We start from the raw sequence: 13,316 nt of genomic DNA on the forward strand, positions 1-13,316 counted from the left end.
TCTCTCTCTATATATATATATATATATATATATATCTGTGTGTGTAGCGTTTTTTAGCTCTTTGGTTGGTAGCTGCAAAGTCAGTACTAAGTCCTCCGGGGTGTCGGGAGTACGAACCCGCCTATGTGCGGATAAGTCGAGCGGTTAGATACATGAGATTGGTTGGGGCCTCCTATCATAATGTCTCTATGACAAATTTTTTGAATGACAATTTTTTTGAATAATAATATATCCTATCGCCTTATTCATACAGTGATCTCCTTATTTTCAAGGAAAATGATATAATATAGTGATATCACAAATTTATCTCTACTTTAATTTAGTTGTACAAGATATTATAAGTATTTTACATACATGAGTCTATCGCTCGGCTGCTCTCTGGCATGGTCGGTTCAGCTAAGCCGGTGTTGTTGGTCGGCTGAGCTTGATTAGCTTCGGGTTGGAGGACTGATTTGGTCAGCTACGCTTTTTTGATTTGTTGATATTGTCTGGCTGGCAGATCTTGATCCCTGGATGAGGGTTTCCAATTGGTGGCGCGAGACTAGGCTATCGAGTAGAGCGTGAGTCATTGTAACTCGATCGGTAGATCATTCCTCAACAAGGAGAGCTTGTTGGATGAATATAAGACTATTATATTTTTAATTACCGGTCCCTCATGAGAAGACTGGGGGGCGTCCGTAGAATGGTTGGTGATAGCGAGGAATTAGATTCTTTCCTCGAGTCGAATCTACAGGAAGGTAAGTCGATGTCTTTGGTCAGCTTTCTTACAGTGCTAAGTTTGAATGCTTATCCGTCTTGATTTTGTCTGATTGGTTTTGATCCAATTCGTTTGGTCATTTGGTCAACCTTCTCCTTTGGCTCGAACGGCTTCGGCCGATCGGATAAGTGGACCTGCTTTGTTGTACTTAATCTCTTTTGTACAGTTGATTTACCTCGGGATCTGTGTTGACACAATTTTAATGTATAATAAATATTATTTTATCGAATTAAACGGTTGTGAGTTTTTTTTACTAGATGGGTGTGTTAAAAAAAAGGAAATTTACATACATACTACAATATTCTTATGTAGCTGTGAATGTCTAACACTTAAATTAATAATAATGATATTTTTGATATAATATCAAAAATTTGAGTGGCATGTATGTAAATATGAAGTTTAGGTGTTAGATATGGTTTAGGTGTTAGATATGTAAATGTTAGATATGTAAATATATAAGAAATGTGTGATATATATGTGAGATATTCAGGTCAGGCTAATATTCAGACAAAATAAGTTCTATAATCTATTTATTGATTAAAAAGTTTAAATTAAATTATGTTTAATAATTAAATGAAAGTTTAATCTTGCTTATTTTATTACAAATATAATATCATAGAATTCATCCTTATATAATTTGATTATACGTTGCCACATAATTAAGATATATTTATGTTTAAAAAAAAGGTAACCTTATAAAAATATAAAAATAATAAATATATATATGAGCTCTAGCTCGGTTAATAGATGAGCTTGACTTTGAGCACGGGGTTCGATAAACTTGTCCCACAAACTCGTTATTGAGTCGTGCTAGAGCCGGCTCGCCTCTATTACACCCCTGCTCAATATTAATAAGAAGCAATTTTAGAGTCATTAACAATAAAATAATAATAATAATAATAATTCAACCAAATCTTTTTCAAAAAAAAAAAAAAGAAAAAAAAAAGAGAAAGAAAAACTTACTTATTTAAACTCCCACCTTCGCATTAAAGAATGGAACTTGATGCTCGATCTTTATCTTTATTCTTTGCTGATAAGAACTATTGCGATATTTATTCGGTCCCTGAAAAGAATTTGTTTTTATACATAACAAAATAAGAAAAAAAATTAAAATTAAATTATGTAAATAGATGCCTCATTTGAATAAGCTTATTAAATTATAATATCAATGATATCCCATCAACAACAAATTTTCATTAAGTGATTTGAGACGTGACACGGATCTTGATGTAATTTTTGAGAAAACATTCAAACTTTGATTTCCAGAAATTTGAAATCCGTAAATTTATAATCAATTTGATCGGTCTGACGAGACGGACCCAACAACGTTAAGATTGGTCTAATCCAAGTCGACTCAAGGCTAAATCGAGCCATTAAAACCATTTTTGGAATCTTCTAGTGCACAATTGGAATGTTAAATGGATTTCAAGTATTAGAAGCTTGTATTCAAATCAAGTGTCTCCAGAAGATGAATTCAACGAGCATAATATCACTCAATTTCAATATCATTAATGCACTCAAATGTCCACAGAATGACGTCTGATCAATGGAACCTCTTTGGAGCGTCCGAATGAGTCGTCTGGATTCCTTCCTTAATTAAAAGGAGGCTTCTCACAGACTCTATAAATAGATTTTTACATTCTTCAAGAAAAGAGCTCTGAGAGATTGACATTGAACTAAAAGAAGACCAAAGTTTTAAGGAGTATAACTCTCGTGCTCTACACTGAATATCCTATTAATGTTGTTCGCTTCTATCACTGCCGACCACCGTCCACCACTACCCGTTGGTCGCTGTCAACAATTATCGACCATCACTTCCTCCTTGATGAAGTCCTTGTTGGAATCACAATGTACGTTGCAGAATCACGTCGTACATTGCAAAACAACAAAACGTCATGAACATTGTGATAGAACTCAATAAGAAGATGGTATAACAATTCACCCTGAAAATAGTGCAATAACACACCTTGAAGATGACGTAACAACATATCTTGAAGGCGGTGCAAAAACACATTCTTAAGATGGTATAACAACGCAACTCTGCATATGGTGACCCTCTTCAGATTCCTGAGGTTCTCTCCTCACAGCTCTCTCCTATGGTCTACAACCCTACGACCTACATGGTTCATAATAATTGTGCCTCTTCATTATTGCCTTCGCGACCAATGGACACTATCCCATGTGAACAACTATAGCATAAGTGTCTTGCAGCTCTTGAAAATTCTGATTCTGGCCTTTGCAATCTACGGAAGTTATCACAGCTTGTGCAGACTCAACTTTGGCCACTACAGCATACTGACAGCATCATAGCTCGTTTAGCTCCCAAATTAGGCCTCTGCAGCCTACATATCTTATCACAACTCATATAGATTTCAAATTTTACCTCTACGACCTATGGATTCTATCACAACTCATGCAACTCCCTACTCCTGCCTCTGAGGCCTACAAAGGTTATCTCAGCCATGCAGCTCCCAATTCTAGCCTCTGCGATCTACTGACATTATCTTAGCTCATGTAGCTCCTAACTTCTGTGGCCTATGAAAGTTATCTTTGCTCTTGCAGCTCCCAACTATGGCTTCAATGGCCTACAGATGTTTTCACATTTCATGCAGCTCTCTACTGCAGTCTTTGCAACTTATGGACATTATTGCATCCCATGCAGTTCCCAAATTGACCTCTATGGCTTACAGACATTATCATAGTTCATGCTTCTCCCAAATCCAGCCTCTCTGATCTACAGACATTATTACAGCTCACCACTACAGTTTATATGACCAACTACAACCTACACAACTCACAGATCATACAGCTCCCCACTTTGGCCTTTATGACCTACAAAAGTTATTACATGTCACCATTATGGCCTATATGACTAAATACGACTTACATGGCTCACGTCTCTTACAAATCTCTAATAGGGCTTATAAGGCCAACCAACCCTTCTGAAGCAATTATCTATGATCCACATGGACAATTATTACCATAGATTTCAAATACAACTTATACGACAAGTTAGCGCTACAGACATCGTCCACAACATTCTGGACGGAGTACTCTCTCCATGCCATCAAATAAATGGCAAGCCCATCTTCGGATGGTATCGGCAGTTTCTCCTCAAAATTTTAGTACTTTCATTGACTTTTAGAGAGAAGATTTTCCACGTATTGGTATCTCAACAACACAAGAAATCTCCTCTAGAAAATACCATAACGATTCAAATACAAGATTTTCTTAATGCTGTTTTTAACAAATTTACATTTAAAATGAGCATCTTGATAATATATACAAAACTTAAAAGAACATATAAAAAATGTTTTTTTTCTTTTTAGTGAACATAGCTTTTCTCCCCTGTTGATTATTTAAATTAAAATATCTTCAACACTATTTAGTGTTAATCTTATAAAAATATCAATATCCAATAGTATCAAATTATATAAAAAAAAATACAAAAACAAAATCCTTAACATATAGCTGCCTATATAAAGAGCGCTTTGGGCACACAAATACTATTTTGTCTCGATTCTTATTTTTCTTCACCATAATTTCTCAACTAATTGGTATCAGAGCGGGTTCTAGGGCGAAGGAATCAGCGCAGGAAGAAGATTGAGAAAGAAGTTTGGCTAGGGCTTTAGAATTCGACGAACTGCAACAGTTCAGCGACAAAGACAATTTTTCGTCGGTTTTGATTGCAAATAATTGGAGTACGCGCGACCGAGACGATCATTCACGAACATGCGCGAAGCAGTTCAGCGGTGAAGGGAACTTTCGGCGCGAACACCAATTCAACGGTGTAGCCGCAGAGGAACGGGGAGGTGGCAGAAGCAGCAATCGAGGGAGAAGAATGAATATTCCTTCGTAATTCCTGTGGCGAGGTGTTTGTGGCAAAGGCAGCGTTCTAGTTTGTAGAGGAGGTAACGACAGAAGGAGACAAGGTCTCTGCGAACTCGACAACAGAAGACTTGTAGCGGCGGCGGGAAGGAGTTCGGCAAGGTGGAGTTCGCGCATTCAGGCTCCTTCTGCGACAGCCAGAGGAGTTCTATTCTTCGAAAGCCAGCGGGGCTTCGAGGCGTGATAGTTCATGAATCTTCTTGGCGTTAGGCGAGGTGGAGTTCGCGAACAGAAGTTCACGTGCATTTACCACAAACAGGAGTGTCAATTTGCGAACAGAGGAGTTCGGACTGCGGAGTTCGCAAATTTGTCGCAGGAGGAGTTGCAACAGTAGAGTTTGGTTGTGGCATTCACACAAACAGGAAAGGGCTTCAGGCAAGGTGTTTGCAGTAGTTCGACTGAATTCTTTTTTTGTGCAAACAAGAAAATTTTGTTGTAGGATTAATTTCAAATAGCAATGTTTAGTGCAAAATTCGAGATAGTGAAGTTCGATGAAACCGGGAACTTCAGATTGTAGCAAACAAGAGTGAAAGATTTTTTGGCACAATAAGGAATTTTGAAGGCTTTGCGAGCTACGAAACCTGATAATATGAAAGATGAAGATTGAGAAGAATTGCAACTACAAGCAGCAGATACCATACGTTTATGTCTGGCAAATGAGATTATGTATCATGTTATGAATTTGAAATCTCCATGAGAAGTATGGAAGAAACTGGAATCTCAGTTTATGTCCAAATCTCTAACAAATAAACTCTATTTGAAGCAAAGACTATATGAGCTGAAGATGCAGGCAGACACTGATATGACGCAACATTTATATGTAATCAATCAAATAATCAGATATCTGACACAACTTGATGTGAGTATTGAAGATGAAGACCAAACAATGATTTTGTTGTGTTCATTGTCTTCTTCCTATGAACATCTGGTGACTACTCTTACATATGAGAAAGAATCAATCAAAATTGATGAGATTACAGCAGCATTGCTGGCTTACAACCAGCGGAAGCAGAATGCAGGGGAAAACTCTCATGGTAAGGTGGTTAATATGTAAATATCAATGTTTCGGTGAGTGATTAATTTGTAAATATTAATGTATCGGTTGGTTTGCATGTAATCATTCCTAAAATAAAAAATATTATTATTGCTAGAAGAACATGAATAGAATATATTAAACTGCAAGTAATTAAAAGTATGACAAAGTGTTGCTCACCTCATCTTTTGTATCCTCCAATAACCTGTTTGGACATAAGAGAAGCCATGTTAAGCTGGTGGTAAGCAAGCATTAATATGAATTCTTTTTAAAGCATTGATATGAATTTTTATTGATTAAAATCAGAAAAAAAAAGTGAAGAATATTTGGTTTAGAATCAAGGAAGAATTGCAAAAAATATTGCATCTGGAGTTTGAATATAAAGCTGCTTCCGAACAACAAACATGATTTACCGGGAGGAAAAAAAAAAACCTCCAGTGGATCTCGTTCGTTGTCCGGTCGTAGCTTTCCGTCTGGACTCCAGACGCAATATTTTCTCGAAGAATTGACAGCAATAAAAGAGGAAAGAAAAGCGAAGGTATGGGTTTTAAAGTTTTGTGTTAGAGACAATTATTTTATGTAAGGAAAAATGTAATGTTTACTTTATAGATTATTTAGTACGCTTCTCTGAACATTAACATCAGATATTTGCATAATAATTTAGTGCATAATAAAGAGATAATTAATTATTCACTAAGTTGTTGTAAATTTAACATATTATTTAACTATTTTTATTATGACAAGCTCTGCTAGTCTAATATAAGTGATATGAAAAAGTTTGTTTACATGAGGAAAAACTATTGAAAATAGATAGTATATTATTTGGGTTTACATGTTTTGTCACTTTTATTATATAACTTGTATTGTCGTATCACTTTAGATAATCTTATATATTTTTTTAGTTGAAGTGTATTTGTGGCTTGCGAATTAGTGGCTCTTTTCTAGTTAAATGTTATTGTGAAGTATTATTACTAATTAGAAATATTACTTTCATCATCTGACCGTCCGATCTCACTTTGTGGTTAACTCCACGCCCCTGAGTCGATTGTGATAGCTATATATCTTAACTTTTGTTCAAATACAATTGTTGAACACTAAGTGCTTAGTATATTAATAATTTAGTTTGAAATTTGAGAAAATTTATCACCGTTGATTTCAAGCAATTAGTGTTTGTGGTTTGGGTGGGACCCAATAAAAATCTCATAATTCCATTGAGTGTGTCTTGAGTTATCTTCGACTGTAATTTACTTAACCGAAAGATGTAGTCAATCGAATCAAACTGAATGATCATTATCAACAGTCATAAGTTGTCTTTCAAGCAGATTTTATATGCACAAAGAGAATTTTTATCTAAGAAGATAAATTCAAATCATCCTTCACTAACAAAGAGATAGTATCAAATGAAGCATGTCTTTATGATTTCTTTAAAATATCTCACACTATTAAGAACGTGCACCATGCCCTCAGTTGTGTCGCCCAAGCGAATCTCTTATTAGTTAGTTGAATTTTTTGTCTAAGATGATAGGTTTAAATTATCCTTAACTAACGAATAGCTAATTTCAGATGAAGAATGTCACTATGATTACTCTTAAAATATCTCACGCTAGTAACGATATGCATCATGTCTTCTATTGTATTATTTAATCACTAAATATCACCATAAAAATAATAACCACAACCAAGCTTTCCAAGTGACTACTTTGTCATGAAATGATGACATTGTAAAGCAAGGCTATTAGAGAACATATGATCTCTTATTGAAATCCATATGATTTCCAATGGCTCCGCATCACAAAATTTATGATTATCTTTCTTAAATCTCGAAATTTTGACCTAGAAAGAATAATTCATTCTCTCCATGAAACACCAAAAAGTGATCTAGACAAAAAAAAAACTAATGCATATATTATAAGCAATAAAGGTGATGTCTTGTGGCATAACATTGCATGAATATAAGAGAAGTTCAACTTTCAAATTAACATGTTGAGTTTGTTTCTTACAAACTCACACCATTGATCATATCATTTTTAGATTACTGGTTGGGTATCATTGAGACAAGTTATTTTTTCATCCTTCAGTATCCTAGGAAGTTGACAAAGTGGTTAAATCATTATGTTTGATTTTTTAACATCTTTTAATAGTTAATTTTTAATAAAATTTTGGTGGATAACATATTTGGGTGTCTTTGGCTTTTAGATATTAAAATCATTTATATTGAAACATAATTATTAATACAAAACCCATTTATCTTCATTGAATTATTGTTATATTAGCCAAACTGGCCTCATCTTTATGAGGATATTTTCTAAAGCACGATCGGAGGGATATAACCCCAGTTGATTTGAAGACTTCTGGAGATGACCAGGCGACTAGGTTCGTGTTGCTCAATATTTCAAACTGTTAGGTTGTACCACAATAGCATTCACAATGAAGAGACAAGTACTTTCAAGGTATGAAATTCAATAGTATGTGCACTGTCAATGGATCAACTTCGACGTACAACAATTATGCTTCAAAAGTCTCTCATCTATGTTAAGCTCAGACATCACGTGAGCTTGTGAAATTGCATCATGCTCAATCTTTGACGCCTTAGAGCTAAAATTGGTCGTGGACAAAATAAAAAAATCCATTTTTTTTCTTTTCACCACAATATTAAGTTAAGGAGAAGAATTATTAAAATTGACTCAATATTATAATGTTTAGTATAATTTAGATACAATCAGATTTACTGAGATGTTAAATGTGATTAAACATTATTGGTCTAGAATACTTCTTTCTCTTTTTCTCTATGTCCTTGATCCCTTATTTTGTACTTTTATGTGGTGCTTCATATTGTGATCCTTTATGAGCATCAACATCAAATTAAGCATTTTTTTCCAACGTTGATCAACATCTTTATCATACCCTATATTTCAACTCTTGGGGTCAAGTTTAAAAATCCTCCTCCATTCATTCATGGTCAATGCAACATGAGATGTTTAACACTATCTGTGCAAATCTTATCATACTGTCTAGTCATGTTGCATTTCATCTGTCATTTTTCCTTCAAAATAATTTATGTTAAATTAACCATCCAAAATTATTGATACAGTTTTTGCATTCACCCTACATGTTCAAACCAAGTATTCACCACAACTCTCATCTTATCATGTATGATAATGAAGCATGTGATAAAAGATATAATAAAAATGAATAAAATAATGAAATTACAATAGAGATGAGGAAAATTATATGAAACCAAGGAATGAGTTAGTAAAACTAGTGGGCATAAGTATGAATGGATGGACATCGTACCTTTTACAGAAAGATGATATATACTTTGAGTATTTTTGTGCCTCTTGTTTATCTACAAACATGGAATAACTTCTTTTAGAAAATCATTCCCTTAAAGTTACTTCGCAAAATATTTATCAGGGAATAGACAATGAAATATATAGAATATCAAAAACTTGGTAATGCTGAAGATTTTATGAAAATAATTGTGTGACCATAAGCAGGCCTAAACCAAAAATGGGACCTATTCAATTCAGAGCCTCACTACATGAGCTCTATGAAAACTCTGTTACATAAATGAAAATCTCTTTAGTCATTCTTAATTTTCAAATTTATGGTTTGAAAACAAAGTATGTACATTTTTTCCAAGTAACTTAAGTTGTGTGCCTTAAATTTAAAATTTATTATTGAAGCTCAACATTCTGCAACTGATAAAAGCCCCTAATCTGTGTAAGACTAGGAGAATGAAAACAATGATAAAGAATCCCTAAAGCTTAAATCTTCCTCGTAATCCATGTCTAAAGTATTGTTAACCTGCTATTGATTGATAATAGATTGAATCGAATGCAAGGAAAAGATACTAAACTATTATGACATTAATTATTTACACATTGCATCAATTCCATCTCCACTTCGCATTATCATAAATCTATGTCGATGACATGCATATATTAACAATAATTCTCGTTATATCTCCACATTTGAGATGTTATAAAGCTCTCACATATTATCAGATTGGTCAAGCATAATTTCAGGCTTACTTTAATGATTTCCTTAAAAAATAAAAACTAAAGTTTGATAGATCTCTATTGATGGAACATGTTGAGATTTTCTAGGAACAAACTGAAAAAGACATGAAGTATTATCATATAAAATATTGGAATGGCATTAAATATTGCCTTTGGATAAGAGTGTCTTCTTCTTAAGAAAATCGCTTAAAATACGCAAACTTAAACAAGCTAATCTTTGTTTCTACAAATATTTTTGTTGTCTTCTCACTTAAAAGAATGAAAACTGTTCTATAACTGACATAAAATTCTAACTAGAATGAAAAATGTTCTATAACTGACATAAAATTCAAACTAGCATGATCAGAAAAGGAGGCAAGAAAATATCATTGAATAAGTACATAATATGAAGTTCTTACCTTTCCCAGCTGGAAGATTGTTCCAGTCGTGTACTCTGACCCAAATCTCTTCACCTGTATCCAACTGCAACATGGCAACAAAAACTTAAATGCAATTATGCATAAAGTACAAGATTCCAATTTTGAGTTTTCCCATCTCTCTTGTCATTTATAGTTGTATGCTCGCTAATTTTGGCACGCGCGTATCAAACTCCAATTACCAAATTCGAGTTACATTTTCAAGTGACTTAAGTAAGAGAAAATCAATGTAGAATTGGAGCGTGGATAGTATGTCTCCATGTAATTCCTCATCACTTAAACTCTTGATATTCTGTTAGAAGAGTTTGTTCATGATATTAGAGTTAACAAAACTCCTTGTAGTTCTCCTGAGTAAAAAAATCATGCTAGTCAGATTTTTTTATGAAATGAAGATTTTAATATTGGTAGGAGTGATCCACCATATCTTATAGAAAGAAATGAATGATTTCCAACAGACAGATACTGTGAAAGCAATTGAAAATTTCTAGTGAAACATAAAAGCTAATAATTGTTCGATTGTGCTGCAGGTCTGTTTGATAAATTGCAGGGAAGGACAACTATCTTTGACTACATATTATCTCAGGAAATTTAAATTATTTTATGGCTAGAGACAATGAATGAATAATGGATTTTCAAAAGCAATGTGATTTTTCTGTCGGATCTATAATAAGTGAGATCAAATCATCAGCCTGAAAAGAAAATGAACTTTATGTAGTTTATCATTTTACCTTCTCTAAAGTGTGGTCTAGCATTTTCTCACAAAGTCCATCCAACATTTCAACAACTGCTTGTGTGCCGTTTCTATAATAAATTAAAGAAACAATTAATGTTAGTTTGAAGCCAGATGAAAAAAATTGAAAAGCAAATGAGAAATCAATGAATAAAGCTTTCAGGAGCTTATAACGAGGGTGAGCATGACCATATAAACAAAGAAAATTTATAAAATCTTATTAACTCGTTCTCATTAGCAACATCAACAAATTTTCCAGATCATTTTCTAAGATGCAAGAAGAAAGACCGTAAAATTTATATGTATGGAAAATAAAATCAAAGACATTACAATATTTTCAACAAAAACCAACATTTAGAATCACTGAAAAGATAGTTTTTAAGAATAGATAGAAGAATTAACTAAAATAATAAAATATAATCTTTATTTGTTGATAAGAATTGCTAATTTGAGTCAACTTGCTTGCATTTGATGTATTATGCGTTGCAACAAATGCATGAAGGATTGCACGGTCTCTTAATACTCAGAGTATTACATTAATTGAATAGGACTACATCAAATGGTTGAACTCAGATGCATTAAACTGTATGCAAATTAAATCTGCACTTTTGGAGATCTCATTATAAGAAATTGGTATGATATCATGGAGTAAAATGGTAGAGAAAATTGGGATCAAAGAGATGGCTTTGGGCCTTTGACAGCCAAGTTTTGTTTATAATCTAATTATGTTAGAAAAAAATTTGAAAGGTAAAATTCAATTTAAACAGCATTTTGGGCTAAAAGATAGCCATTTTGAAGGTATGAAAATTGTCTGGTGAGTGTAATTTAGTAATTTAGCCATTCAATTTATCTCATACTTTGGTATGTACAGACCAAAGTGATAAACCGAAGTGCATCGCAAAGAGCTAATTGAATAGCGCGAGAAAAGAAATATTACTAGTAGCATCTGGTACTATGTGGATTGCTCGATGATTTTAGGTGGCACTGCAACAACACAGCCTGGCTTAGGGGTGTAAACAAGCCGAGCTTGAGAGAGCCCAGGCTCAATTAGTTCTTGTTCGGCTTGTTAAAACATATTGCAGTTCGTGTTCGACTTGTTAATATATCGAGCTCAAAAAATTTGTTCTTCATCGGCTTGTTTGCTTAGCGAGCCAGATACGAGCTATTCAAGAATAACAAGCCATTTTGATAAACGCAACCGTAGGATGTTAAGTAGATTTAAATCTTATTATTTATATTAAAATACTCATTTAAATAGATTTAATATATTTTAATTAATAATTTTAATGGATTATAAATTTTGTAGCCTTATAGTCAATTAAATTATTTAAAAATGATACTCATCAATTATATATATATATATTATATCGAGCTCAAAAATTTTGTTCTTGTTCAGTTTGTTTGCTTAGCGAGCCGGATACAAGTTATTTAAGAATAACAAGCCATTTTGATAAACGCAACCGTAGGACGTTAAGTAGATTTAAATCTTACTATTTATATTAAAATACTCATTTAAATAGATTTAATATATTTTAATTAATAATTTTAATGGATTATAAATTTTGTAGCCTTATAGTCAATTAAATTATTTAAAAATGATACTCATCAATTATATATATATATATGCTCCCTTATATATTGAGAGCAAAAAATTTGTTCGTGTTTGACTCGTTTGCTCAATAAACAAATCGACACGTGCTATTTAATGAGTCGAAAAAAAGTCATTTGCAAACAACAAGCCGTTTCACAAGTCCTAGTCTAGCTCATCTTATTGCAGCCGGACCAATTACCTTCAGGGAAATCACGTGGAGTAAATGGTGCAATTTGTAAAATATTCTTCCATATTCCTATATATGGATAGAAATTTAATTAATAAATGGATATTGCCATAGAAATATTATCTACCAATAATTATGAAATTATTTATTTCCAACTGTAGAAATTACCTACTGCAGCATAACATTATACTGTATAAATAAGATTATGAGGTCCTCAATGAAATACACATAGAATTCAACTCATCTCTCCTCTATTCATGATATTATAGGGCTAGAAATAAAATTTCTGGCCATCCTTCCTTTCTCTCGTAAATTCATGTTATTTAGGCTTTACAGAACTATCATGTGTTGATGCCTTAAACTCATTTTGATCATTGATAGAGAAGGCTACGTTTTCAATTTTCATGATCAATTAATAGAATAATTTTACTTATCAGTAAAGTAGATATAAAATACTAACTTTTAAATATTCAATTTTATTCTATTCCATTTTTATTTCTTTGATTTTTTTCCATTTTTATTCGGGAGAACTTCACTAGAGTTGTCAAAACGACTCGTTGCTTGCAAACAACTCGTGTTTGATTCATTCGCTAAGTTAACAAGTCGAACACAAATACTTTTTTTTGTGCTCGATATATAAACGAGCCAAGCACGAACCAAAATTTGTTCGTTCGTGTTCGGCTCGTTTTGGC

General features: G+C 33.2%; 1 protein-coding gene across 2 annotated transcripts in view; it reads right to left on the bottom strand.

Annotated features, from left to right (window-relative positions):
• Positions 1-5,858: 5,858 nt before the first annotated feature.
• The window catches only part of LOC110017951 (protein canopy-1-like), a gene marked incomplete at its 3' end in the record, with an annotated part of 13,730 nt that continues 6,272 nt past the window's right edge, over positions 5,859-13,316 (bottom strand). For both annotated transcript variants that reach the window (XM_020715129.1, XM_020715130.1), the window contains 4 exon segments: positions 5,859-5,883; positions 8,973-9,024; positions 10,099-10,162; positions 10,845-10,917. In XM_020715129.1, the coding sequence (XP_020570788.1) occupies positions 5,859-5,883; positions 8,973-9,024; positions 10,099-10,162; positions 10,845-10,917 (214 nt within the window).

Source organism: Phalaenopsis equestris, unplaced genomic scaffold, assembly GCF_001263595.1.
Source record: "Phalaenopsis equestris unplaced genomic scaffold, ASM126359v1 Scaffold000002, whole genome shotgun sequence".
Taxonomy (NCBI): domain Eukaryota; kingdom Viridiplantae; phylum Streptophyta; class Magnoliopsida; order Asparagales; family Orchidaceae; genus Phalaenopsis; species Phalaenopsis equestris.